The sequence below is a fragment of the Urtica dioica genome, chromosome 7 (genome assembly GCF_054948205.1).
Source record: "Urtica dioica subsp. dioica isolate 48M chromosome 7, U.dioica_male_clone48M_v1_H2, whole genome shotgun sequence".
Classification (NCBI taxonomy): domain Eukaryota; kingdom Viridiplantae; phylum Streptophyta; class Magnoliopsida; order Rosales; family Urticaceae; genus Urtica; species Urtica dioica.
The window spans coordinates 41,905,082-41,931,275 of record NC_142762.1 but is presented as its reverse complement, the minus strand read 5'-3'; the positions used below and the strand labels follow the sequence as shown (position 1 = coordinate 41,931,275).

The window sequence follows — 26,194 nt, the reverse complement described above, 5'->3', positions numbered from 1 at the left end:
TAGTGTGTTGACGGACAGCTAAGGATAATGGATTTGAAATTGAATCATCAAATATTAAAATAGCACAACTAGAGTATCTAAAGATCTGCTTTCTATGTATGAGTCTTCTTGACACACTGACTAAGAGCTAGGGTTATCGTGTACGCTGTCTGTAGCAAATACAAGTCCAAAATCCAAATAAAGAAGCCAAAAGGTAGAATAAGATCCATCAATCCATATAGAGACATTTATTGACCGTTTGAATTCGAATTCAAAAAATACCACAAAAGAATGCTAACCCCACGGACTGTGACTTACGGATTACTCAACGGCCCAATTAGATTTTTTTTAATAATAATATAAAAAAGAAAAGCTGTCCAGTCACGTGTTTTGAGTTTTGACCCTACCTCTCTCTATCTCTACTTCTTCTACTACTGAGTGTGTCAAATGCGCAGCTTTTTTTTTGTATTGTTTTTTTTAGGAGAAAATAAAATTCAATTTCAAACCGAAGAGAGCGTAACTTAGTGGGCCCCACTTTGTCCGCTCCTAACGAATACCGAGCCCGATCCGACGGTCACGATCGCTCCACAATTCAAAATGTACAAATCTCCCCGCCTCAAGCGTACAACTAATAATAAATAAATAAAACAAAACACAAATGTTTCCTTTTATTTAATTCTCTTCGTCGCGCATTTGAGAAACCGAAAAAGGAAACCAAAAAACCCCTTATAATCCTCTCTTTCTTTCTCTCTCGCTCTTCAAAAGTTCAAACACAACTAGTGAGAAAATTAAAAGAGCTTTTCTTTTTCAAATATGTTTGTTCTTCTTGTCTCTTAGAACCCAAGAATTCTCTCTATCAAGGTTGTTCTTGTTGATTTTATTTTTTTTCCGTCGTTGTTAGCTGTGATTTTCTTGGACTCTTTTTCTTCGTCTTCTTCTTCTTCTTCTGTTTTTTAAGTCCGAAGAAGAAGAATGTCGTCGACGCATAGCCGCCGCTCGTCGTTTTCGCTCTCAACGACGTCGTCTCTTGCGAAACGACACGCGTCGGAGAATTCGGGAAGCGCCGGAAAAGTGACAGCTCAGGCGAAGAAGAGAGCGCCTCTCGGAAATATCACAAACCGCACCAATGTCTCTCTCTCCGCTTCTTCCAAGACCAACGCACCTAATTCATCTCTGGTACTCATCTAAATCCGCAATCTTTCTAATCGTCTTTTCGCGTAATAATCTCCATGATTCCACAAAAGTTATCGCTCAATTAGAAATTATTTCCTTCTAATTAGATGTTGTTTTTAAGTACATTATAGTTGTGCTAGTTTTGTGATGAACTCTTGAAAGAGAACTTGAAATTTTGTCACTGAGTTATCAAGAATCTCATTCATTCACTCAATAAGCAAGCTGGGCTAAGACGATCTTTGGTATATACTGTTAGGTACCGTGTACGAACAAGGTTGCGAAGGCGAAGAAAGTTGGGCCTTCGATCCCGGCCTCCTTTTCGGCTTCGTCGAGCGCGAAGACTAATGCGATTTTCCAGCCCAAGGCCGCGTGTTCGGTGCCGAGGAGAAGCGAGGCTGTCCATGTTCCGTGCAACATGGACGTGTCTCCGACGAAATCGGACAATGTGTCAATCTCCATGGACGAGTCGATGTCAACTTCTTGTGACTCGTTCAAGAGCCCAGAAGTTGTCGAGTACGTGGACAACAGCGATGTAGTCGTTCCGGTCGTGAGTTCAATCACCCGAAAGACCTTCAACAACCTTTACATTTCCGATACCTCAGAGACCACGGGTGATTATTTGACTATGCGAATGTGTTTTTTCGAATCTTTAGCAATGATTTTATTAACTTTTTTTTTTGTTGGTGCAGGGAATGTTTGTGGTAGATATGTCCACGTTGAAATGGAGACGGACGATAAAATCGTGGACGTTGATAACGATTTCATGGACCCTCAGCTTTGTGCCACCATAGCTTGTGATATTTACCAGCATTTGCGTGCCTCTGAGGTTTGAATTTTTTTCGCTTCTCTTTCGTTTTTCGATCTCGTTTAAGAACCTTCATTGATGTCGAACTCACCCGGATTCCAGGTCAAGAAAAGGCCGTCGACGGATTTCATGGAGAAAACTCAGAAAGACATAAATGCGAGTATGCGATCGATTTTAATCGACTGGCTAGTTGAGGTAGGCATTATTGATGTCGCTTTTGTTGGTATAGTTGTGATATTGAGAATTTTAGACTCAAACTTGTTTTTGTGCTTCAGGTGGCAGAAGAGTATAGGCTTATACCCGATACGCTGTATTTGACGGTGAACTACATCGATCGGTATCTCTCTGGGAATCCGATGAACAGGCAACGATTGCAGTTGCTTGGTGTCGCTTGCATGATGATCGCCTCGTAAGAGAATTAAAAAATAATAATATTTCTAGTACTATATAATATGCAATTTGAGTATTTTTTAATGATGATAATAACGGGAAAGCTGGTATTTTTTTTTTTTGGCAGTAAATACGAAGAGATTTGTGCACCGCAAGTGGAAGAATTTTGTTACATAACCGATAACACCTATTTCAAGGACGAGGTGAGTCTTTTTCTTTTTCTTTTCTTCTTCTCCTCTCGTCTGCATTTCAAAATGGAGAAATTGACCAATCATCTGATACGGAAGATTTTATTTTATTTGGCAGGTATTGCAAATGGAATCTGCAGTTTTGAATTTTTTGAAGTTTGAAATGACAGCCCCGACATCAAAATGCTTCCTCAGGTAAATTTCACAGATGTGATCTGGTTAAGTCTTTTAATTTTTTCATCTTTCTTTGATGGGCTATAATAACTTGTGACACATTGTTTATTTTAGGCGATTTGTCCGCGTTGCACAAGGGAACGAGGCTCCATCGATGCAGTTAGAGTGCTTAGCCAACTACGTTGCAGAGCTATCTCTTCTAGAGTACAATATGCTCTCTTACGCTCCCTCGCTTATCGCCGCTTCGGCAATTTTCTTAGCCAACTTTATACTCGTACCGTCCAAGAGACCTTGGGTATGTAATGTGTGAAAATCAGAGCTAGATTATCTTTGGAAAGATGTGTAGTTGGTACTAACTCTGATCTTTCTCCGATTGGATTTTTACAGAACTCGACTTTACAGCATTACACACAATACCAGCCGTCGGATTTGAGTAGTTGTGTCAAGGAACTCCATCGACTATGCTCGAACAACCACAATTCGAGCTTGCCTGCCATTCGCGAGAAATACAGTCAACACAAGGTGAGAGAAGCGTGTATAAATCTGTCTTTCGATTATATTTTTAGTCTATGGATTTGGCTAATGGTCTTATGTTTGTTTTTTTCAGTACAAATATGTTGCGAAGAAGTATGTCCCTCCAATGATACCCTCCGAGTTTTTTCACTGAGAAGCTGGTGCGATAGAGAACATCAATCCAATATTCTTGTTGGAAGATCCAGGACCGGAGTTAGGGCTCTGAGTTCGTGAATTTGGAATTCAAAATTTTCCTTGACTTGTACATTTTATTTTTTTTCTTCTTAGTTTCTATTGCTATCATTTCTAATTTGATGATATAGAGGTGCCATTAGCTTCTTACCTATGCTGTTTGGTGGATCATTGCTGACCCCCCCCCAAAAAAAAAAATTGTAGCAGAAGTTGTATCATATTCTTCTTTCATTATTCCATTTATAACTTGCATCGTTGAACATATGTTTTTAGCCCAAATCATACACACCAAGAAATTACAAACATACATACACTCGCAACATTAGAAACATAGGTATAGAACTATAGACTATAAACAAACAGTCTTGAACCAAGTTTTAGAACTTGGCAGGACAGCTCCGAGCCATGCTGTGGTGTTTTGGCATGTCGTTGAGCCAATGAAGATCCTCGAACTGACACCGTGGCCGATCAATGGGCCAGACCGAATCGACGGGCCTGATGAATTTTGGGGCCCAAACGGGCGTCCCGTCCTCGTACGAATTGTGAGTCAGCCTCGTCAGACCCGAGCCGTCCAAGTTCACGGTGAAAATCTCGCCGTAGGGCTGGTAGTGATGCGGGTTCGATATGGGCTCGGCGGAAATACCCGAGTAGTCGGTGGTGAAGACGAGGCTCTTCGAGTCGGGGCTGAACCACGGGTGGTTGGTGCGACCCGCGGAGCCGCTCTCCACGAGCTTTCTCAGCCCTGTCCCGTTGGGGTGGATCAAGTAGAGCTCGAAGCTCCCTCCGCCGGGGCTGTGGCGGTCCGAGGCAAAGGCGATCCAATCCCCGTCCGGCGACCAGTTGCACATCGTGTCGGTCCACTCGCCAGCTGTCAGCCTCTCGAGCCCGCCTTCCTCGCCGGCCTCGGACCCCATTATGTAGAGGTTCTTCCACCCCGTCCGGCCCGACCTGAACATAGTTGTGCGCAAAAACGGTTAACCCGTGAAATTGAATGTCTTGGTTAATATATATTTATTTTTTTGAAAATGGTCGGTTAAGATAACTGATCAAAATTAGGGTGGATTAGGTATATAACTATATTTACAGTTTCACATTATTATATAGTCAACGTTTCGTAAATCTTAAATAAATAATCACGTTCATATATTTACACGTGTAAATTGACGTAAATATCTCATCATTTTATTTCAATGAAAGGATAAATCAGGAATATCACGTCATTTTTATGGCTATTTACCTAAGATTTACGAAACGTTAACTATATAGCATGTGAAATTGTAAATATGACTATCTACTCGGATAAAATATCCACTTCTACCTGAACACGACCCGTTTTCCATCCGGGGACGGAGAAGGGAAGGCGTTGTTCATCCCGTTCGTGGTCAGCTTTTTCGCGACGGGGTTTTCTGGGTCGTTGACCGAGATCGAGATTACGTCCACCGAGGCTGAGACGGGAGCGAATTCTGGTCCGGCTCCCGCGTAAACAATGCCGGGTCGGACCGGGTCCCACGAGGTGGAAAAAGCGTTCCCGGGGTAGACTTGTCTGCGGTTCGAGCCGTCGAGGTTCGAGACGTACAGCCCGGGGAACTCCACGTAGGCGACTCGGTCGCCGGAGGGAGAGACGGAAGGGAACGAGCCGTCGATTCGGAAGAGGGACGCGTGATCTTTGGCCGGGCTCGGGAGGCTTTGGAGGAACAGCTTCGGGGTTTTCTCGGAACGGCATTTGTGGTAGCCGACCCGGGAAGAGTCCGGCGAGAGGAACGGGTTGAGGTGGTGGGTGTGGGGAGACACGTGGCGGGTTATCTCGACAAACTCGCGGTTCTCCACGTCGTAGAGCTCCACGTGGCGGTACTCCGAGCCCGGCCTCCTCGTCGCGACGGCGATTAGGTTTTTGTTCCCCGGCGAAGTGGCGGGTGTGAACGCGTGGAGACCCGGCGGGGTGACTCGCTCGACTTTTACTGAGTCGACTGAGATCGGAACGCCCCGACTCGGTAGGGTTGCTCTGTAAATACTCCACCACTGGTCTTTTCCTCGGCGGTGGAAGTAGAGAGTCGACTCGTCGGACCAACACGGCCAACCGCCGTGTTCCACCGCTTTGACTCGCTGAGTCCCGTCCCGAGTCAAGAACACGTATATGTCCGTGCTCAGCTCCTCAACCTCGCCGTCCCATCCTTTCGGCCCGTACGAAGCCACCGCCGTGAAATTACCGGACGGAGACACCGCCGGACTGAAATCGGCGACTCCTTCGGGCGTTAGACGGCGAGTCTCGCCGTCGGTTTTGAGCTCCGTCGAGTACACGGCGGTCCAGCTCGTCCTCGGCGTGCCGGAGTTTTCGTGAGTAGAGACGTACACCAAGCGATCGTTGACCAGACTAGGTCTGTCTTTCATGGAGATTTCACTTCGTGCTAGGTCAGAACTCAGGAGAGGGATTTGAACGCGGTTCGGAAACTCAATCGCCGATCTGTGCCTCGCGCTCCAGCGAGGAGTTTCGGAAACGGCGTCGTAGTATATGTTTGATACGCCGTCTCTCTCTGTGACGTATATGAGATGAATAGAGTTGGTTTCGGAGAGAGCTAGGGTTTGGTTCGGGAACAGGGAGAGGAGCGAGGAGGTCGAGGGGAAATGGCCGTTGAAATTGACGGACTCTCCGTCGGTGATTTGAACTTCGGCGGTGAGTTTGGGCGATTGGTTGGTCGGGATAGTGAAGATATCGAAGGCGTAGTCCAATCTGCCGAGCGTAGTGAAGACTATGCTACTTTCGCCGCCATGATCGGCTAGTATTGTTGGAAGTGGAATCAATAAAGCGTGGAAAGAAACGAAGAGAAAAAGTGATTCAAGGCTCATTCTTTTTTTTATTCGATGTTATCTCTGTATATTTTTTTGTGTTTGTGTTTCCAGTGAAGCTCAGTTCTTTCTTTCAACGATTTTGAAGTATAATAAGTAATCGAAAATGCTGGAATGCAGGTGGGACCCACCAAAAGGCGATGTATGACACGTGGGACTTGATAGGTGGTTCGGTTTGATTTTTAAGGACTATGCTTTTCACGGCGGTCAATTTTTATCTTGGATTCGTGAGTGAGCAAATATAAAAGAATGAGATTATTTTGAGAAAAAAAAAATGAATGAAATGATTACTTTACTTTGTTTTGTGACTTTTGTCAAAACAAAAAAGGTTGTAATCAATAAAAACCGAACTTTCAGTTTTAGCTTAGCCTTAATTTTGAGTGTAGAACATTATGGCGACCTTTTTCAAATATATATATATATATATATATATATATATATATATATATGTATTGGTGGATTCTTTTTTAAATCTCTTTAATTATTTCCATGTGGTCATTGTTATATGGAGTCATATGCACAGAGAGTAGATCTTCAGATACTATTAACTCTACTTGTGCTATTCTAATATTTGATAATTCACTTTCAAATCCGTTATCCTCGTCCGTCATGACATTAACTACAAAATGGGGCAATCCATTTCTTTGTATGTTAAATATTCCATGTAATCTCAGATAAAAAAAAAAAAAAAAAAATCCATGTAATCAATTACTCATGGTCTTACGAATTTAAACTATTGTAGTAGTACTAGTAACCACTATGAAAAACACCAGATACTTCCACTTCTACATCATATTGTGCATTTGAATGCTCTAAAATGACAATGTTAGCTAATACTACTCGTAATCCTGATCTTTTATGATAAAAATGGAATTGCTTTTAAATAGTAATTTATATTTTATTTATTTTCTAGTGTGTTTTGACGTTGGTGCACGATCCCGCATTGCTAGTGAATTTTTTTTTTTCCTTCAGAAATAGAGTTAATCATTTTCAAGATCTTAATTCGAGTTTTTTATTAGTATTTTGGCTATGCATGCATTCGAACATCTTTCTCGACGGTCGGTTATTCATGAGCATTTTGATTTATGCATCAACTTTGAAAGAAATTATGAAAGAGTTCGCAAGTTACTCTAAATTTAGAGTGGTCTATCTTTCTGTTCATTATTTGTCGGATTCTAAACTCAAATCTTTCTTATCTTAAGGTGTAATTGTTCGTCATTTTCTTGATTAAAAAGGTTTGATATTTGTATTTTAAGTGTCATACTCATTTTTTAATAAAAAAGTCTCCGGGTATTTATAATAAAAAAAGGGAAAAAAATTGCAATGTTGACTAATTATACTACAAATTCGTGGACAAATACGACCTTAGTTACTAACACAACTTGGATAAAAAAAATAACGGACAAGTATATACAAGCTAATGTATTACAAGACAGATTAAGACGACTGAGAATTACTATATACGAATATGTTGAAAATCTAATAGAGGTATTTAGCGTCAATATCTTCAAACCTATATCTATACTTGTGAGTTGTGAACCAATCACACTAATACAACTATATATCTTGAAAATCTAATAGAGGTATTTAGCGCCAAAATCTTCAATCCTATATCTATACTTGGAGTTGTGAACCAATTACACTAATACAAGCAGCATAATTCGCACGAGTAATGAGCTAGCTTCTCACGTCTTCGAAGAACTCTACCGGTATCGACGGAGGGCAGTACTTCTTCGCCACACATTTATACTGAAACAGAAATAAACAAACAGTGAATGATATAGGTGTAAAAGTGAAATTAATTACTCTTGTCAATAAAAGAAACCTCAGACTAACAAAAACATCTAGGATTATCATATGTACAACATTAGTTAGATACTATGAATTCTTCTGAAAAGCCACAACATTCAGCTGAAATGTGCAATCCTTGAAAGCTACAAGGACATTCATTCTTCTTTAATAAATTAAATAAAATACAAGAACATTCATCAAACTGCATTCACTCACATCAACAGTCATCCTTCTCTAAATGTTATTGCGGTTGTTTTTCGTGCTATCTTACTGGATCGGCGTGTTTGTTTTGCAGGCAGTCCGGATTTAGGCAAAAAAAACAAAACATATCGAATGTAATTTCACTTTATATGTTAATAATAATTCTCTATTTCTTTTTAAGAAAAAAATTTCTCCAACGACCAATAAGAAACATCTCAGCCTGGACTCCTAAGATTAATTCTCCATCGGAATGAATGTAGGAAATATCCCTTTTTGTCAACCATTGTCCTGAATTTTATATTGCAAAAAGAAAAATTTACAATAAAAAAAACATTGAAATAAGCCCACAGGCCCATGACAGGTCGATTAGGATACTGTCCCTGTGGCATCAAAAATTTGGGTTCTAATAGGGTAAACTAATAACCTACTGAGCTTTATTATAGTTAAAAAAATAATAAAATAAAAAATAAAAACCAGCAAGAAAGGCGCTATATGAGCATGGTTATAGTACATTGCAACAAATAAACTGTTCAACTTTTGGAGAGAGACAAGTTTTTCTAACCTTATGGTGGCTGTACTTGTTCCTAATCGCAGATAAATTGCGACCACCGCCACAACGGCACAGATGAAGAAGCACCTTGACACAGTCGCACAAATCCGATGGTTGGTACATTGTGGAAGACTTCAATGCGGAATTCTGTTCAGAAATGTGATCACTGTAAAACGTAAGTCTATCAGACAAAACAGAACAGAAAATGCATTGGCAACGAAAATAATGCTTAGTACCCAAGGTCTGTTGTATGGAGATAGAAGATAACTGGCCAAGAAAGTAGCTGAAGCCGCTACGAGCGATGGGGGATAGTGAAGAAGGGAAAAGTTGAGTAGAGATAACTCTGCGATATAACTGGCCATGCTCTCCAACTGTGTAGATAAGACCTAGCAATGAAACAAGACAATGACATAGATAAGCAAGATATTGAGCTGATGCAATTTGATGAGAACTCATTAAACTAAATATACCTCGCTGGTTGGTGGGGCTGCAGAAATAAATCGCCTGAACAAAGTTGTAGAGACGAGAAGTCGGTATCAATTTGAGTAAAAATAATATATTACAGACATATCGATTTGAAGAAATTTAGACAAAATATTAACATGTCAGTGACTGAGGGACATCTGAATATTACCTCAAGAAACAAATAGTCGTTGGGGCTGCCATTTCAAACTTCAGGTGATCCAGCACAGCGGTTTCCATTGACAAAATCTATTTAGAGTGATTTGATTAGCTGTCATTCAGGGTGCAAAACTGTACACAGAAACCTGATAGGTTTGGAAGTCGAACCTCAAATCAATCTAAAAGCATCATATATGATAACTAGAAATAGCTGCTAACCTCTTCCTTCAAGTATGTATTGTCAGTTATGTAACAGAATTCTTCCACATGAGGAGGAGAAACCTCTTCATATTTACTGGAAAAAAAAAATGACACTCAAATCAGCATGAACATATTATGCCTTGAGAGATATTAAAAAAAAAAAAAAAAAAAAAAAAAGAAGAGAGAAATAAAAGAAACGTGACATGTAAATTCAATCGTGTGCGAGGAAGGAAATAGTTATTTCAAAGTGTGATCTTACGCTGCAATCATCATGCATGCAACACCAAGTAATTGTAATTTCTGACGTCTTATCACCTTGCCCGAAAGATAGCGATCAGTGTAGTTAACGGTCAAAAATAGAGTGTCGCGTACAAGTCTGTACTCTTCAGAAACCTAAAATTCGATTAGAAATAAAGAGAACTAGTCATTAACTTAAAAACTTGAGACGAACCATTTTCAAAAATCCAAATTAACAAACTCATCAAAATACGGTACCATGTTATATCACATAGCATTGTTGATGTAGATTTTTCTCACTTACCTCCACAAGCCAATCTATCAACGTTGCACGCATACTAGGATTGATATCGATCTGAATCCTTTCTATGAACTCCATGGAAGGTCTGTATTTAACCTGAAACCAGATCACTGAAAGAAATCAAAACAATGTGTTCAAAGTTCAAAAGTTTTGTTACAAGTATTTGCAGAGGTGATTAAAAAAAAAAGTATTTGCAGTTGCAGAGCTCTACTTGAAAACTAAACGTAAAAATGAACTTCCAGAATATATGATATCTATCTATCCAGCCCTAATATCATGCATTAAAAAGGATAAAATCTAATAAGCAATCATGAATGATAAACTTAAAAAATCTCAATCATTACTCTTCTTAACGCACATGGATGATTAAAAAATAGCTAATTTCATATTCATATATCATTTCCATATGCTTACACATTGATAATTTCTATATGCCAAAGAACCATGCTTCAAAACTAACTTGTAAATAATGTTGATAAACAAGGTTTAACCACTAACATATTCTATCTATCTAGTAATATTTTTCTCATCTGTAAAGTTCTAAATTAAAACTGGCAACTCAACTTTCAAACTCGCCACAAACAATTTGATAGAGTCACACACACACGCGCACGCACAGATAACCTAGTCAGGCAGATCCTTAGCCATGTAGAGATAGGTAATTAAAAAAGAAAGGGAGAAGAAGAAAGAAAGTCAAAGGAGAGTCAAATAATCTTTTCTGTGTACCTCGGATTCTCGCAAGTGCATGTATATATCAGAAGTGGTAGTTGCAAGGAACTGTGGACCTGGCAATTTGTCCATTTCAATAGCTTGATTGGTTGCTTTCCTATCTACCAATGCACCTATCTTGCTCATATCTCCTGATATGCAAAAAAAAAAATGAAAAAAAAAAACTTAGATAAGGTTGGGAATAAGACAAGAATATAGAGGAGCTCTCTGCAATGATCTACATTTATTGACTAGTCAATAACAGATGTATACAAGGGAAGTAAAACCTGCTCTTTTCACATCATCTGGAATGGAGAACTTGTTACTTCCCTTTCCCTCGATACTAGACAAGCTCTCACCCAAAGGAACTAAAATACAAATACGTATAGTTAGTGAAACTTTAAAGAATCTGGGTGATTAACAAAGATGTTTTTCGCAACTGAAAAAGCACCATTGACGTTCGAAGAAGAAGGTAGGGCCGTAGATTCTGCGCTGCACTCAGAATCTCCTGGGGAATTTGTATTTTTTGGGGGCACAACACCACCTGAATTCGACCTCAATGATGCTGGAAAAGTATGCTTTGAGGGCTCCCGAGGTTCGTTTTTTGTTTTGGCAATCTTTGCCACACATGGAACCTTAAATTAAATTAAACCAGTAAGCCAATAGTTAATAGAGCAAGCAAAGTAGATTCCTACAACTTCATTTCAGTTTCCATACATTTACAAGACAGTTACATATATCAAGTGCTTGCTTCAATTAAAAATTAAAATCAAACGATCTATTTCCAAAACTTAATCAAAACCCGTGATCAGTATATAGTCAAAACTTAAGCCAAAACTTAACCAGTATATAGTCCATCAGCCAGCCATGACAGTGCATTTCAATTGCATGGCTTTAATTTTCTTAAACGCAGTTGAGGAAGGAAATGATAAACCAAAAAAGCACAAAAAACAAGCAAACTAGTCCCAATTGCCCTATCAAATTCCTTTTAATTCACTACGGTATGGTAGTATTGTTGTTCTAACCCTTCTCAAAGATGGACGACAATTAACACCTGATGTTAATTTTCTGACACCAAAAAAACCATTCAATTAAGCCCTTGTTTTCTACGTCTAATTAACCCTGATCTCAACAACATCATAAAACTAAAAAAGTCTTTTCGAAACGAAAAAAAAGCAAAGAATTCTCACCATTGGCTTGGACGAACCAAGCAATGCTGATCGCGAGAAGTTCTTTACGTTGGTGACATCGGCAAGAGCTGGTCGCTTCTTCCTCGATAGTTCCTCCGACGCCCCTGAGTTCTTGTCGGAATTCGAGGCCATGGTCTGCGCAGCCAAAATCGGAGCCCAAAAACGATAATTTGGGGACGAACTAGGGTTTCGGATTAGGGATTTCCTAGAGAGACAGCCAGATTTAGATGAACAGAGCGGGAAATGAATTTTCTTGGCCATCAAGAATAAAACGGAGCGCCAAAAACAGAGGGATGGACTAGTGAGCGATCCTGGCCGTCTATCATCAATTAACTTGATCTCAACCGTTTATAATCACGTCACAGATTCGTTGCGTATGTTTTACGCCGATTTTGTTGCTTTCCTTTTTGGGCAGTTTACATCTAGTCCAAAAGTCCAAACTTTCGCTTAATAAATAGTTTTTCATTTTTATAATCTCATGTTCGAAATTCGGAAAATAGAAGGAAAAGTGAAAATACAAAAAAAAAATGAAAATATGATGTAAAACAAGAGAGAAAATCATATTTCTATGTTGTGTTTGTAAATCATAAAAAATAAAAGAAAATAAGGAAGATACACACAAACGTGATTTTCACATAGGTAAATTTAGATATATTCTCATTTTTCATCAAATTTTCTCGAAAAAATAGAATACTCACTTTAGTTATACATTTTATTTCTCACGTTCTATCATACTTTCATTTTCATGTTATTTTCTCTCAATCCAAACAACCAAAGAAAAATAGGAGGGATTCCATTTTCCATTCCCTCCTATTTTCCATGTTTCATCTCCCACCAACATATTTCATCCTCTTCCACTGAATTTAATCAACATTAAATATCACCGTCATAAATAACGAACTCATCATAAAATCTTCAAGAAAACCAAAATTTCTAGAAACCAAAATTTATAGAAAACCAATAGGTCAATTATTCCTAAATATGATCTCCTTAATATTTTTAGACCAAAATCCAATAAATCAAAATTAATTCAAAAGTATGACTTTCTTATATTTGTTAGTGCAAAATTATCAACGAAATACCATTTTGTTTTTCTTTTATATTTCGTTTGTCAAGTTTATTTCCATAGTCGTCAATAATTTATATGATTTATTGACATTGTCAATCTTGAACCGAAAATTCGCCTCAAAACAGTATCGTCAATTCGTGATGAAAAATGATCGATTTGAATTTATAAATGGGCCTCAAATTTTCGTTACGAGATCGATTTTGCTTCGTAATTTTATTGAAATAAATAAAGGTTGATTATAAAATAAAAGAATGGGCTGGGGCTTTTTATTAAATATTAAATACGGATTTTCAATTACAAAAAAATTTGTGAAGAACATAGGAGAAATGAATAGAGAATTTAAAGAAAATGGCAGGTGTAATTCTTTCCTCTCCTCTAGATCTTCAAATGGATGTCTCTATTTATAGACATCATGAGAAGTTGGTGAGCTCCACTGATTTTGGGATACATCGTTGTTGAATACGTAATCTACTCTCAGCTCATGACACGTATGTGGCACGATCCGAAATTGACGAACCGGTTGAGATAAGTGATTGACTGGTCCTCGATCTCCGAGTTTCTAGGAGCTCTTTGAAACAGCCCGCTGACAAGCTGATGAGCTGAACTAACGAGCAGATACAGATAGCTAGGCTAACGAGCTGAGCCGGAGTGCTAATTTGACGAGCTGAGTCAGAGATTAAGCTGACGAGCTGAGTCGGAGAGCTAAGGTGACGAGCTGAGTCGGAGAGCTAAGGTGACGAGCTGAGCTAGGGAGCTGTGTCGGAGAACTAAGCTGAAAATGGCTTAGCCCACTATGTGTCGTTGACTAGGACTCGAGATCAATCTATGTGCTTAAAATCTGATGATATTTAGGGTTTTTCATGGAATTTGTTGTTAGTTTTTTATGATTTAGTTCAAATTCTTAGTTTCTAACTTCATTATTGTGTGTAATATGAGTTTCTGAGTTTATATCCAAAATTTTCAATTTCTTTTGTTATATCCGAAAATAGGGTTTAGATTTGAATGTATTTTTGGGCTTTTTGTTAAATTAGTTGTAGAGTATGAATGCTTATGTATAATTAGTTGAATGACACAGTTTACCTTTTTCTTTTCTGTATTTCACGGTACCACTGACTAACTATCGGATACCATCAAAATTTGAATTTCGAAACGCTAATGGTATTTCGATCATTGGTTTTGAGATTGAATTTCATGATACTTTCACATGGAAGCAGCGTCCATTAAGCTCAAACGAGTATTTGATCAAATCATTTGAATTCGGTTCAAGATAAGCGAACGCAAAAAATCGCCATCATAAGAGAGTTTGTTAGGAATCTCATATTAAAAGTGAGTGAGAACTAACAAAAAATTATAGCTTTCAGCAGTTATCCGCTCCGCACTTGGCTACCTAGCGTTTACAATTTCATTTATAAGAAAAATATGTTTAGAATTTATACATGTATATAACAAAATAGATATTTTTATGAGTGTTCTAGTTAAATAATGAGTATCAGAAGTAGAGCTACTACAATTGTAAAATAGTTTTAAATTTGTAAATAAAATCAATATTTTTATCCACCCATGTATATTATTTACATATGAGTTATTTTGTATTTAGATTATGCAGAATATTGCATTATGGTAATTCTTTAAACAACACTATTTAATATAATCTTATTTTATAACACATATATAAAGTATTATAAACCTGTTAAACATGAATTAATAAGAGAATAAAAGTAGTATTAATAGTATTTTTTTTATAACAATAATAGATTTTGATGTCCCATTCCTATTATTCTCATACTACTTGTGCGTATAGAAGTAGGCTTTGCTCACTTCAAATAATTAAGTTGGGCCTCAGGCCCAAAAAACGAACTGACACGCTCAAGGCCCAGCCTGCCAACCTATTGGATCGAAGACTTGGCTCGCCGTTTGACTCTCAGCTAATTCACAGGACGCTAAGCCTTGACCTCACTTGTAGTCAGCCCGAAAGATTAGGTCCACTCCAATATTCTCACTGTGACGACATCAATCTATCCCGGATCACGTACCTTGAAGACCTCCAGGCCGACCACGTGCCCACCAGATCAACGATGGAACAGAGTCACACTCGGCTATAAATAGGAAGAAGCAGAGCTTAGGGATATCTTTTTGACATATAGAATTTATGATCATTCATTTATGTCTGATATTCACGTTGATCTCGCAAACTCTTAGACCGAGCTCGACCATTTTGTACTCAGATCGATTTGTAGTAAAGAGCTATTATTTATACGTATTTATTTTACTCATTTTCGACAATTTAGTTTTGTTCCAATTCATTTATGACGAATTCTTGTGATCCACGCATAACAAATATAATTCTATATCCTAAATATACTATATTCTTTGATCGTTGAGAAATAGAATCCGTCATCAACACTAACACTAGTACTCTATACTTTCATTCAGTCTAGTGTTAAAAAGGAACATTAATTTGCAGAAAACTTGGAGCTGGGTAACATAATAGTGCCGTTTATCCAAGAAACGACGACTCGTCTTGCTGTCGTTTCTAATAGCAGGACTTGGTAATAAAAGCGGGAAAAAAAGCCCCAATTACATATAGCCGCGAAATTGAGATTCGAGAGAGGAAGAAGAAGAAGAAGACGAGGAAATAATACCAGAAATGCAAAGCTCACAGCCATGGGTGGAGAAATAGTAAGTAATCATCTCTCTCTCTCTCTCTCTCTATATATATATATATATTTCTCCTCTCCATTCTTGATTTGATTTTAATTTTCGAATGCGCTGCTTTAATTTTTCAGTCGGCCGAGGCAAGTCAAAGACGTCGCTCACCAGGACGAGGTGGTTCGCGTCCTCACCAACACTCTCGAGACGGCCAACGTGAGATCTACAGACTATTTTCTCAAATTTTTTTCCACATTTCTTCTGTTTTTTTTTTTTCTTCTTTTTTTTAATATTATAATTTCAGTGCCCTCATATGCTCTTCTATGGCCCGCCCGGCACCGGAAAAACTACGACTGCCCTCGCCATCGCTCACCAGCTTTACGGGTGATCTATCTTCTTCGCTCTCATGGCATATAATGTGTTTTCGTTTGCTGTGATTTTTCTTTATCTAGTGCTTTGTTTGATTCTATTAAATTTTGTGTTTGGGAATCTAGGGTTTATGCTCTTGCTTTATATGCGTTTCTTTTTTAAGCAGATAAATGGTTTATCTTAGTTGGTAGAAGTAGAAGCTAACACATAGATGGAAGCTTTTTTCACTGTTTGGAATCAAGACTGCAAGCGACTTTTGTTTCATCTTTTTTCTCTTGACATTGTTGGTTGATTTACTTGTAAATTAAAATCACATATTTAACATCAAATGGGATAAGAATATGGCAAAAAGTTAGGAGGTAATGGAAGACCACTTCAATTAGTGCGAAAAAAAAACCTTTTCTTTATCTCCATGTAACCATCATCATGTAATTTTATAGGCCTGAGCTATACAAGTCTAGAGTGTTGGAGCTCAATGCTAGTGATGACCGTGGTATCAATGTTGTTCGGACAAAGATAAAGAATTTTGCAGCTATTGCCGTCGGTTCCCAACGCCAAGGGTATTTACTCTTGTTTAAAGAAAGAAAAAAATTGCTCTATATTCTTACTTTTTATCATGCTCATTGTTTTTATGCTTTTGTATCGTTTTGCTTTTGCTAAAATAAACTTCAGGGGCTATCCATGTCCGCCATTTAAGATCATTATCCTGGACGAGGCTGATTCTATGACCGAAGATGCTCAGGTATGTTCGTTAATTCTCTTTTGGCTCCCTAGTTTTTTGCTGTACCAGACATATTCAGTGAAGCCTTTATTACATTTACATTCCTCTGTACTCCACAGAATGCCCTGAGACGCACAATGGAAACTTATTCCAAAGTCACGAGATTCGTTTACATATGTAATTACATCAGCAGGTAGTATTAGCTGTCTCGCAGAAAGATTTTTTAATTTAATTTACATGGGACTCCTTTCGGGGAAGATGATGGGAGACAAAATTTATGGATTGTATCTTATGTGTCATTTGCTTCTTCCATCCGACTTAATTCATTAGAATGATTGATGATATTTGCATCATGTCATATTCTCACTCTTTTATTTATCTGAAATAATATGCTATTTGCTCTAAACTACTCTAAGCACGTAATTCAACTTGGATTAGATTCTTATAAAAAGAAAAGCATGGGACACATTTGTGTCAGCCAAAATCTGGCAACAATTTTTTGTTTTGTTTAAAGGTTACTGTAGATAATGTATTTGTGAAAGTATGAGCCTTTACTTCAATTAAAACCTATAGGTTATAATTAAAAGGTTGAAATTTCTTAATGTAGGATCATAGAGCCACTTGCTTCCAGGTGTGCAAAGTTCAGGTTCAAGCCACTTACAGAAGAAATTATGAGTGGTCGTATAGAGTACATTTGCAAAGAAGAGGGACTGAATTTGGATTCCGAGGTGTTCATATACAATGGCATAGAAGCTTACCCTATATATTTTAATGCCCAATTAGTTCTCTTATCCATGTTGGAATATCAATTTGAGACCATGGTAAAGGCCAATGTCACTCCTTTTTGCAGGCTCTTTCAACTCTAAGCTCTATCTCACAAGGTGATCTTCGACGGGCTATCACATACTTGCAGGTTAGTGATCTATCTTCTTAGAAATCGAATAGATCCAATGCATCGGGAAAGGAAAGTCTACTTACGAATTGAATAGATCCGTTGCGTCTGAAAAATAAACTAGTACTAGGTGATTTTGTGATCTAGATATCTCTGCTCAACTAACACAGAATGATTTCATACTCTTGAGTTATTCATGTGTCTCCTTTTAATGATGAGATTGGTGTTTTAGTATATTGTTTTTTAGTTTCATTTTCTCACCCTGATTCATGATTACCATTTTTTCTTTACATGTGTAGTCAGCTGCTCGCTTATTTGGATCATCAATTTCTTCCAAGGACTTGATAAGTGTTTCTGGTGTAAGTTTCCATTTACATGTCTACAAATTTCCCGTTTTGAATCAAAGATTTTATTATGATTTTTAAAGAGAATAAAACCTGTTTTTTTTAAAAAAAAGAGAATAATATCTTGGATATTGTTCTGACAAGTGTTCAACTTATGTGGAGGACTGTGCTAGGAACCTAGGAGTATTCCTATAACTAGATTATAGTAGTTAAGTATGTCAAATATAAGCCATAAAAAGAGAACAATGGAGTTGAAAAAATAGGCAGATTTTGGGGGGGGGGGGGGGGGGGGGGGGGGGGGGGGGGGGGGGAGGGGAAGTTAGGATGTTTCTACAAGTCTCTGGAAAGCTTGTATAAATATCTTTCAATTTTGCTTCCTGTTTTGTGACTATTTATTTGTTCATTTACATGTCTTCTATAAACTTCATTGCCAAGTTGGGGTAATGTTTTTTCTTTGCGACTAATCTTGCACTACAGTACACAGTTTCTATGCCGAAACAGACGGTCCTTTCCGCCTTATTTCCTAGTTTATATAAATAAAAGTGATTTAGTGGGCAAAACGTAATGTGCCGTGCGCATCAGTACACAGTTACTAATCTTGTAGAATATAGATAGCATATCTTTTAAATCCGTGACTTTGCTTCAATTTCTTTCTTTTCTAATTCCCATCCGATATATCCCGGGCCTATTTCCCAGGTCATCCCAGCAGAAGTTGTGGGAGCACTTTTTGCAGCTTGCAAAAGTGGAAACTTTGATTTGGCAAACAAGGAAGTCAACAACGCGATTGCAGAGGGATATCCTGTCTCCCAGATGATGTCGCAGGTCACACGCACTTTTTTCCCTATTCACGATATTCTAGTTTGTTGCTTCTGTGATATTGACATTTTAAAACCCATGTTGTTTTCAGTTATTTGATGTGGTGGTTGAAGAAGAGGATTTATCAGATGAACAAAAAGCAAGAATATTCAAGAAATTGGGTGAAGCAGATAAAGTATGCTCCTCTAATATAATAATTATTATAGATTGATTATGTGGATATAAGTCACCAAGTAAAGGTTTTAATTAACTCTGTTATTTATTAATGTGGATCAGTGTCTAGTCGATGGTGCGGACGAGTACTTACAGCTGCTTGACGTGGCCGGCAACACGATGCGTGCCGTATGTAATATGCCCCAAGAATTCTCATTTAGTTGAGTTTTAGCTTGTGATACTCTCTAAATAATGACCTTTTGATTGTTTGTATGTTTGAATTGAATCTCAATCCTAAAACTCTTACCAGCTACCGAAATTGGGATTGTTTTTCAACTAAATGGCTTACATCATGATTTTGGCGTGCCTTGACCGTACAATCAGTTATCAGTGATGGTCATAACAACTAATAAGTTGTCACCTTAATAGGGATTGTGGATAATCACTAATAAGTAGCTAACTAAATAAAACACATGAATGTCATTTTTTTTTCGGCATGTAAATATTTTGCATCATGAGTCAAGCATCTAGATGGCTACTCAATCATATAGTTTAATTTCATTTTCTTTGTAATTGGGCTCAGATAAGATCTTCAATAGCAAATAAATAATTTTTCAATAAATACATACAACACTTATTGTTGGGGAAAATAATTGGAAAAAAAAACTCGTTTATATATTTGACCGAGTGAGTGACCAGTCTGGTATAGCCTTAAATAACAGCGGCTAGAAGTTTCTTTCGGATCTATTACATGAAGAAAAGTTCAAAAAAAGAAAAAAAAAATTATTACATGAAGAAAATAAAGAAAGAGGCAAGCGAACGTGTTAGAGAAGCAGAAACGTCAAGCCTGCTTTCCAGTCCAAGACGCAACCAATGATATACGTATATATATTACCATGCAAGTCCTTCACAAGCTACGTCCTTTGATTCTTCGTATCTTTCTATTTATGACGTTTAACTGGCAAATGGCTACGAAAAGTCTCTTTTTCCCGTCCAAAGAAACACCATACTTGGATTGGATGCAATTACAAAAAAAGTCGTTACGAAAGTTGAACTATATCACATATCTCTACTAATAAAAAAAAAATAAAAAAAAAAGCATAAGCTTAATCATCATCAGTTTTAATTCCAAAAAGATTTGTCGTCTTCTTGACTTTAAACTCAATTTGGTTACATCTCGTCGACCCGCTTTGATAAGTCTCCCACGCATGGGACCCACATCTCACTACTCTTACCTTCAATTTCGCCAAACTTAACGACCAATCTCTATACATAGTACATACCAATACACATATCATATTACTACTCTCTCTCTATCTCTTTATATACACACGCTGACACATATATACAATTACAGAGACGATATGACAATAGACGAGTCTTTCAAGAAACCAGGCTCGGTTCCGTTCAATTGGGAGATCAAACCCGGCGTTCCCAAACAGCCTCAGCTTCCATCGCCGCCGCGAAAGCTCCGACCACCGCCATCGGCTGAGCCGGAGCCGGAGCCGAGATCGGCGTCGTTCTCGTCGGCTTCGAGAGGACGATCGGCGAGGTGGCGACTGGGCCGAGCCGAAGCGCCGGTGGTGGTGGCGTCACTGGGGTGTTTCGCCGCGTCTCCGCTGCTGAATCGGAAGCCGAGCGGGAAAAAGAGCCAAGGCTCTTGCGTTTCGGGACTCGAAACGCCACGTCGCAGGTCCGTTTCTTCGAGGAGCTCTGCCGTTTCGCCGTTTCGTGAATCCCCGGGGATGTCGTTTTGTAGCTCTTCGGGCCGGTCGTCGCCGTCGTTCAAGGCGGGGAGTGACTCGGAGTGGGCTGGGTTTGGGCTGTTCTGACTGAGTGTGCTCAATTAATGGACCCAAGCCCAATATAGTTTTCCTTTTCCTTTTTAATATATATAGAAATAAATAATTTAAAAAGTACGCGAAGCTTGAAATTAGACAGATTGTGGTGGAAAGGGTTGCCAAATTTGATCCTCCTGCATCTGTTTTTTTAATTTTAATTTTATGTATTTCTTGTAAATTACATACGTGGAAATTTCAAATGTATCATTTTTTTAATTGAAATTTCAAATGTATCATTGTTATCGCTTGGACGATTTGGATTCAAAGAGGAGACAAAAAGCCAAAGTTCCTTTTAAATTTAATTTTCCAAATTTTTGTTTACTATTTGTATTTTATAAATATCATTTTTATAGTATTTTTTTTTAGGGTCAAGCGGCTAAATGGCCAAATAGAACTTAAGGATTTGCAAAATAGCCAAAGTTTATCAAGTATAAGCAAAATAGCCAAGCTGCGATTATTAATCCAGGCAGGATTAAATTTAATCCACACAAAATATCGGGATTAAATTTAATCCAGGCAGGATTAATTTAGTCCAGGGATGAGAGTGATGGCTATTTTAGTTAACCTAATGAAACTATGGCTATTTTGCAAAAGCCATAGTTTGAATTGGCTAGTTCATGCCATTTTTTCTTTTTTTTAATGTTTACAGGTTTATTTGATTTTTTTTAATGTTGATAATTTCATTTTGTTCATTTAAAATAAGTAGAAAATTATTTTGAAATTAAATATATGCTATATTTATAAAATGCTTAAAAATGATTTGTGACAATTCAAAAATACATTGGCAATATCATTTAACAAGTAATCTTGATTGATAATAATTTGAGTGAATTATGCAAGTAAATAAGGGAAGACTTTAGAAGAAAAGCGAAAAAAATGAGAATATTTTGTATCTTAAACTTTTTTTTTTTCAACATATTCCTTTGAATATGCCTTTTATTAAGGAAAAAAAAAGAGAAGACCTAGACTTGATATTTGTATTATAAAGTATTAAGTCTAATCGGTTAAAAAAGACAACATCCAAGTGCAATACATATGAAAAAACGCGTTCTTCATTGATATTGATATTATTGGAGGATGAGAGCACGATATTAATAAAACAATAATTTATTGAAGGGTTAATGATAACAAAAATACTTGATGTTTGACAAAATGACACTTATATATATATATATATATATATATATATATATATATATATATATATATATATATATATACTAAGTATTAATGGTTAACCTCTAGGCCAGGCTCGACCCGAGATCGACCCCCAGGCAAGCTCGACCTCCAGACGATCTCGACCTCCAGGCCAGCTCGACCCTCCAAGCGAGCTCGACCCTCCAGGCGAGCTCGACCTCCCAGGCAGGGTTAACCTCCAGCTCGACAGGCGAGCTCGACCCCCCCGGGCGAGCTCGACCCTCCAGGCGAGCTCGACCCCCCCGGCAGACTCGAGACCAATATACTCCGCCAAATCATAAAAACCAGGCCACACACGTCGCAAGCTCGACCCCCCAGGCGAGCTCGACCTCCAGGGAGCTCTACCCCCAGGCGAGCTCAACCTCCAGGCTAGCTCGACCTCCAGGGCGATCTCGACCCTCCAGGCGAGCTCGGCCTCTAGGCGAGCTCGACCTCCAGGGAGCTCTACCCCCAGGCGAGCTCGATCTCCAGGCGAGCTCGACCTCCATGAAGGCTCGACCTCCAGGGAGTTCGAACCCCCAGGCAAGCTCGGCCTCCAGGCGAGCTCAACCTTCAGGCGAGCTCGACCTCCATGAAGGCCCGACCTCCAGGCGAGCTCAACCTCCAAGGAGGTCGACCCCCCAGGCGAGCTCGACCTCCAGGCGAGCTCGTCCTCCAGGAAGGCTCGATCTCCAGCCAGGCTCGTCTTCCAGGCCAGGCTCGACCCGAGATCGACCCCCAGGCGAGGTCAACCTCCCAGGCAGGGTTAACCCCCAGGCGAGCTCGACCCCCAGGCGAGCTCGACCTCCAGGCAGGGTTAACCTCCAGACGAGCTCGACCTCCAGGCGAGCTCGACCCCCAGGCGAGCTCGACCTCTAGGCGATCTCGACCCTCCAGGCGAGCTCGACCTCTAGGCGAGCTCGACCTCTAGCCGAGCTCGACCTCTAAGCGACATCGACCCTCCAGGCGAGCTCGACCTCCCAAGCAGGGTTAACCTCCAGACGAGCTCGACCTCCAGGCGAGCTCGACCCTCCAGGCGAGCTCGACCCCCCGGGCGAGCTCGACCTCCAGGCTAGCTCGACCCCCCCGGCAGGCTCGAGACCAATATACTCCGCCAAATCATAAAAACCAGGCGAGACACGTCGCAGGCTCGACCCCCCAGGCGAGCTCAACCTCCAGGCGAGCTCGACCTCCATGAAGGCCCGACCTCCAAGCGAGCTCAACCTCCAAGGAGCTCGACCCCCGAGGCGAGCTCGACCTCCAGGCAGGGTTAACCTCCAGACGAGCTCGACCTCCCAGGCAGGGTTAACCTCCAGACGAGCTCGACAGGCGAGCTCGACCCCCCAGGCGAGCTCGACCTCCCAGGCGAGCTCGACCTCCAGGCGAACTCGACCCTCCACGCGAGCTCGACTTCCAGGCGAGCTCGACCCTCCAGGCGAGCTCGACCTCCCAGGCAGGGTTAACCTCCAGATGAGCTCGACAGGCGAGCTCGACCCCCCGGCGATCTCGGCCCCCCAGGCGAGCTCGACCCCCCAGGCGAGCTCGACCCTCCAGGCGATCTTGACCCTCCAGGCGAGCTCGACCTCCCAGGCAGGGTTAATCTCCAGACGAGCTCGATCTCCAGGCGAGCTCGACAGGCGAGCTTGACCCTCCAGGCAAGCTCGACCCCCCCGGGCGAGCTCGACCTCCAGGGAGCTCTACCCCAGGCGAGCTCGACCTCCAGGCGAGCTCGACCTCCCATGAAGGCTCGACCTCCAGGGAGTTCGACCCCCCAGGCAAGCTCGGCCTCCAGGCGAGCTCAACCTCCAGGCGAGCTCGACCTCCATGAAGGCCCGACCTCCAGGCGAGCTCAACCTCCAAGGAGCTCGACCCCCCAGGCGAGCTCGACCTCCAGGAAGGCTCGAACTCCAGCCAGGCTCGCCTTCCAGGCCAGGCTCGACCCGAGATCGACCCCCCCTCCAGGCGAGCTCGACCTCCTGGCGAGCTCGACCCTCCAGGCGAGCTCGACCTCCTGGCGAGCTCGACCCTCCAGGCGAGCTCGACCTCTAGGCGAGCTCGACCTCCTAGGCAGGGTTAATCTCCAGACGAGCTCGATCTCCAGGCGAGCTCGACAGGCGAGCTCGACCCCCCCGGTCGACCCCCCCTCCAGGCGAGCTCGACCCCCCGGCGATCTCGACCCTCCAGGCGAGCTCGACCCCCCAGGCGAGCTCGACCTCTAGGCGAGCTCGACCCTCCAGGCGAGCTCAACCTCCAGGCGATCTCGACCCCCCAGGCGAGCTCGACCTCCCATGAAGGCTCGACCTCCAGGGAGTTCGACCCCCCAGGCAAGCTCAGCCTCCAGGCGAGCTCAACCTCCAGGCGAGCTCGACCTCCATGAAAACCCGACCTCCAGGCGAGCTCAACCTCCAAGGAGCTCGACCCCCCCCCCCCCCCCCGTCGATCTCGACCTCCAGGGAGCTCTACCCCCAGGCGAGCTCGACCTCCAGGTGAGCTCGACCCCCGGGGGCGATAGCGACCTTCAGGCAATCTCGACCCCCAGCCAGGCTCGACCCCCCGGGCGATCTCGACCCCCAGGCGATCTCGACCCCCGGGCAATCTCGACCCCCGGGGCGAGCTCGACCCCCTGGGCGAGCTCGACCTCCAGGCGAGCTCGACCTCCAGCCAGGCTCGACCCCCAGGCGAGCTCGACCTCCAGTTCGTCAGCTCGTCTCACCCTCAGTTCGTCAGCTCGTCTCAGTCTCAGTTCGTCAGCTCGTGTCAGTTCGTCAGCTCGTCTCACACGCGCGCAGAAGAGGAATTACGCGCGTGTTAGAGCTAAGGCTTCAGGGATTTTCTGCGTGTGGGCCAGGGAGCTGGGCCCAGGTGAATCAATTTGATTGGACAAAATAATGACATGGAAGATTATAATTGGCTTCTCTTATAAACAGTAAATGAACAGTAAACTGTCATCGGCACTTCTAAGTATTAAATAGATATATATATATATATATATATATATATATATATATATATATATATTCATTTTTTATTTGCTACAGGAGTAATATTTCATAAGTACTTCCACTGTTAACTTCAAATGGAATTTCATGTGGCGTAATTAGATTTAATGTACGAGTATTTTGTATATAAAAAAGAGAGTAAAATGTGTATATAAAAGAAAGTAGTTATATAAATATTAAAAGAAATTAAAGTTTAAAACATGTTATAAAATGTGGAGGTTGAACTTGAAATCCATAATCCTCAATATTATGTCATTTTTTTTTTTTTTTTTTTTTTTAATATATTTTATACTTTCTCTTGTTCACCGTCAGAGCGAATCTAGACGAATATGGTCAGCTCACTGAACCCATGACAAAGCAACACTCGTCTTCATCGTTTGAGAGCCCTTGTAGCAAGTGGTGCGGTTGGTCATCGTACACGAACGCAAAATCAAAGGCGAAATCTCAAAAGAGTTGATACTGTGGGGTGTTATTGGTCGAGACTCGAGAGGATGTTGTGGACGAATTTGAACCTGGGACGGAGGTTCATAAGGTGCTATAAGAGAAATGTAAGTTGTTCGTCTCTTTTGTTTGGTTGATTTATTCAACGAGTATAGTCAACGAGTAAGTGATGTGACGGTGGATGCATCAACATCTCAAACAAGATTAAGACCCTTTGAAGACGGAGCCAATAGAAAAGATCATAAACTTATAAGAGCTCAACATGGGTTATATGACTGTTAGGAATCTTGTATGTGTTGAGGGAAGGATGCAAAAGAAAAAGAATGAGATAACTACGTGACAAAAACGACGACGCATCCTTAACTCAATGATTTAGAAAACCTAACATTTAAAAAAAAAAAAAAATTGAGAACGAACAACAATACCATTATATTGATGCTTCTTGGGCTGGCAAATGAGCCACTATGTTTCCTTCACGAACCACAAACCAACTCGAGCCACCAATGACATCAACAAATGAGCCGCTTTGTTCCCTTCCTTTTCCTTTTTCTTTTATTTTAGTGTTTTTTTTATATTTTTTTAATATAAAAATGCCAAATACATTATGCATTTATTGTTCAACTATGTTTATGACTTTAGGTAAGTGAACGGTTTTCGTTTTCGTTT

General features: G+C 40.6%; 5 protein-coding genes across 5 annotated transcripts; 3 read left to right on the top strand and 2 right to left on the bottom strand.

Moving 5' to 3' along the window:
* Positions 1-669: 669 nt before the first annotated feature.
* Positions 670-3,676, top strand: LOC149391712 (cyclin-A1-1-like). Its single transcript, XM_089618906.1, has 10 exons — positions 670-1,155; positions 1,409-1,763; positions 1,842-1,978; positions 2,060-2,152; positions 2,233-2,366; positions 2,475-2,550; positions 2,654-2,730; positions 2,824-3,004; positions 3,097-3,231; positions 3,317-3,676. Exons 1-10 carry the CDS (start codon positions 952-954, stop codon positions 3,374-3,376), a joined length of 1,452 nt encoding a protein of 483 aa, XP_089475032.1. The 5' UTR covers positions 670-951; the 3' UTR covers positions 3,377-3,676.
* On the bottom strand, positions 3,613-6,327 carry LOC149391711 (uncharacterized). The gene is made up of 2 exons (XM_089618905.1): positions 4,733-6,327; positions 3,613-4,362 (listed from the first exon to the last, which is right to left on the bottom strand). The coding sequence occupies exons 1-2, from the start codon at positions 6,256-6,258 to the stop codon at positions 3,792-3,794; spliced, it is 2,097 nt and encodes a 698-aa protein (XP_089475031.1). The 5' UTR covers positions 6,259-6,327; the 3' UTR covers positions 3,613-3,791.
* Positions 6,328-7,629: 1,302 nt separating this feature from the next.
* LOC149391710 (cyclin-A1-1-like) lies at positions 7,630-11,216 on the bottom strand. Its single transcript, XM_089620712.1, has 10 exons — positions 11,156-11,216; positions 10,887-11,020; positions 10,164-10,256; positions 9,882-10,015; positions 9,641-9,716; positions 9,435-9,511; positions 9,271-9,304; positions 9,037-9,186; positions 8,813-8,947; positions 7,630-8,007 (listed from the first exon to the last, which is right to left on the bottom strand). The coding sequence occupies exons 2-10, from the start codon at positions 11,013-11,015 to the stop codon at positions 7,936-7,938; spliced, it is 900 nt and encodes a 299-aa protein (XP_089476838.1). The 5' UTR covers positions 11,016-11,020; positions 11,156-11,216; the 3' UTR covers positions 7,630-7,935.
* A 4,496-nt stretch (positions 11,217-15,712) lies between these two features.
* On the top strand, positions 15,713-19,540 carry EMB1968 (ATPase family associated with various cellular activities (AAA)). The gene is made up of 12 exons (XM_089620167.1): positions 15,713-15,806; positions 15,914-15,992; positions 16,081-16,160; positions 16,586-16,705; positions 16,818-16,887; positions 16,986-17,059; positions 17,474-17,594; positions 17,717-17,779; positions 18,058-18,117; positions 18,799-18,924; positions 19,010-19,093; positions 19,195-19,540. The coding sequence occupies exons 1-12, from the start codon at positions 15,775-15,777 to the stop codon at positions 19,294-19,296; spliced, it is 1,011 nt and encodes a 336-aa protein (XP_089476293.1). The 5' UTR covers positions 15,713-15,774; the 3' UTR covers positions 19,297-19,540.
* Positions 19,541-20,333: 793 nt separating this feature from the next.
* On the top strand, positions 20,334-21,163 carry LOC149391708 (uncharacterized). The gene has a single exon (XM_089620765.1). It carries the CDS (start codon positions 20,436-20,438, stop codon positions 20,901-20,903), a length of 468 nt encoding a protein of 155 aa, XP_089476891.1. The 5' UTR covers positions 20,334-20,435; the 3' UTR covers positions 20,904-21,163.
* Positions 21,164-26,194: the final 5,031 nt, after the last annotated feature.

Coding starts and splice junctions, on each gene's coding strand:
- EMB1968 (XM_089620167.1), top strand. CDS start 15,775: ATGCAAAGCTCACAGCCATGGGTGGAGAAATA. Junction 16,706..16,817: donor GTCGGTTCCCAACGCCAAGG/GTATTTACTCTT, acceptor AATAAACTTCAG/GGGCTATCCATGTCCGCCAT. Junction 17,060..17,473: donor ATATGTAATTACATCAGCAG/GTAGTATTAGCT, acceptor TTCTTAATGTAG/GATCATAGAGCCACTTGCTT.
- LOC149391710 (XM_089620712.1), bottom strand. CDS start 11,015: ATGAGCAAGATAGGTGCATTGGTAGATAGGAAAGCAACCAATCAAGCT. Junction 9,512..9,640: donor ATACATACTTGAAGGAAGAG/GTTAGCAGCTAT, acceptor CACTCTAAATAG/ATTTTGTCAATGGAAACCGC. Junction 9,305..9,434: donor ACGACTATTTGTTTCTTGAG/GTAATATTCAGA, acceptor AACTTTGTTCAG/GCGATTTATTTCTGCAGCCC.
- LOC149391708 (XM_089620765.1), top strand. CDS start 20,436: ATGACAATAGACGAGTCTTTCAAGAAACCAGGCTCGGTTCCGTTCAAT.
- LOC149391711 (XM_089618905.1), bottom strand. CDS start 6,258: ATGAGCCTTGAATCACTTTTTCTCTTCGTTTCTTTCCACGCTTTATTG. Junction 4,363..4,732: donor GGAAAACGGGTCGTGTTCAG/GTAGAAGTGGAT, acceptor AACTATGTTCAG/GTCGGGCCGGACGGGGTGGA.
- LOC149391712 (XM_089618906.1), top strand. CDS start 952: ATGTCGTCGACGCATAGCCGCCGCTCGTCGTTTTCGCTCTCAACGACG. Junction 1,156..1,408: donor ACGCACCTAATTCATCTCTG/GTACTCATCTAA, acceptor ATATACTGTTAG/GTACCGTGTACGAACAAGGT. Junction 2,731..2,823: donor ACATCAAAATGCTTCCTCAG/GTAAATTTCACA, acceptor TGTTTATTTTAG/GCGATTTGTCCGCGTTGCAC.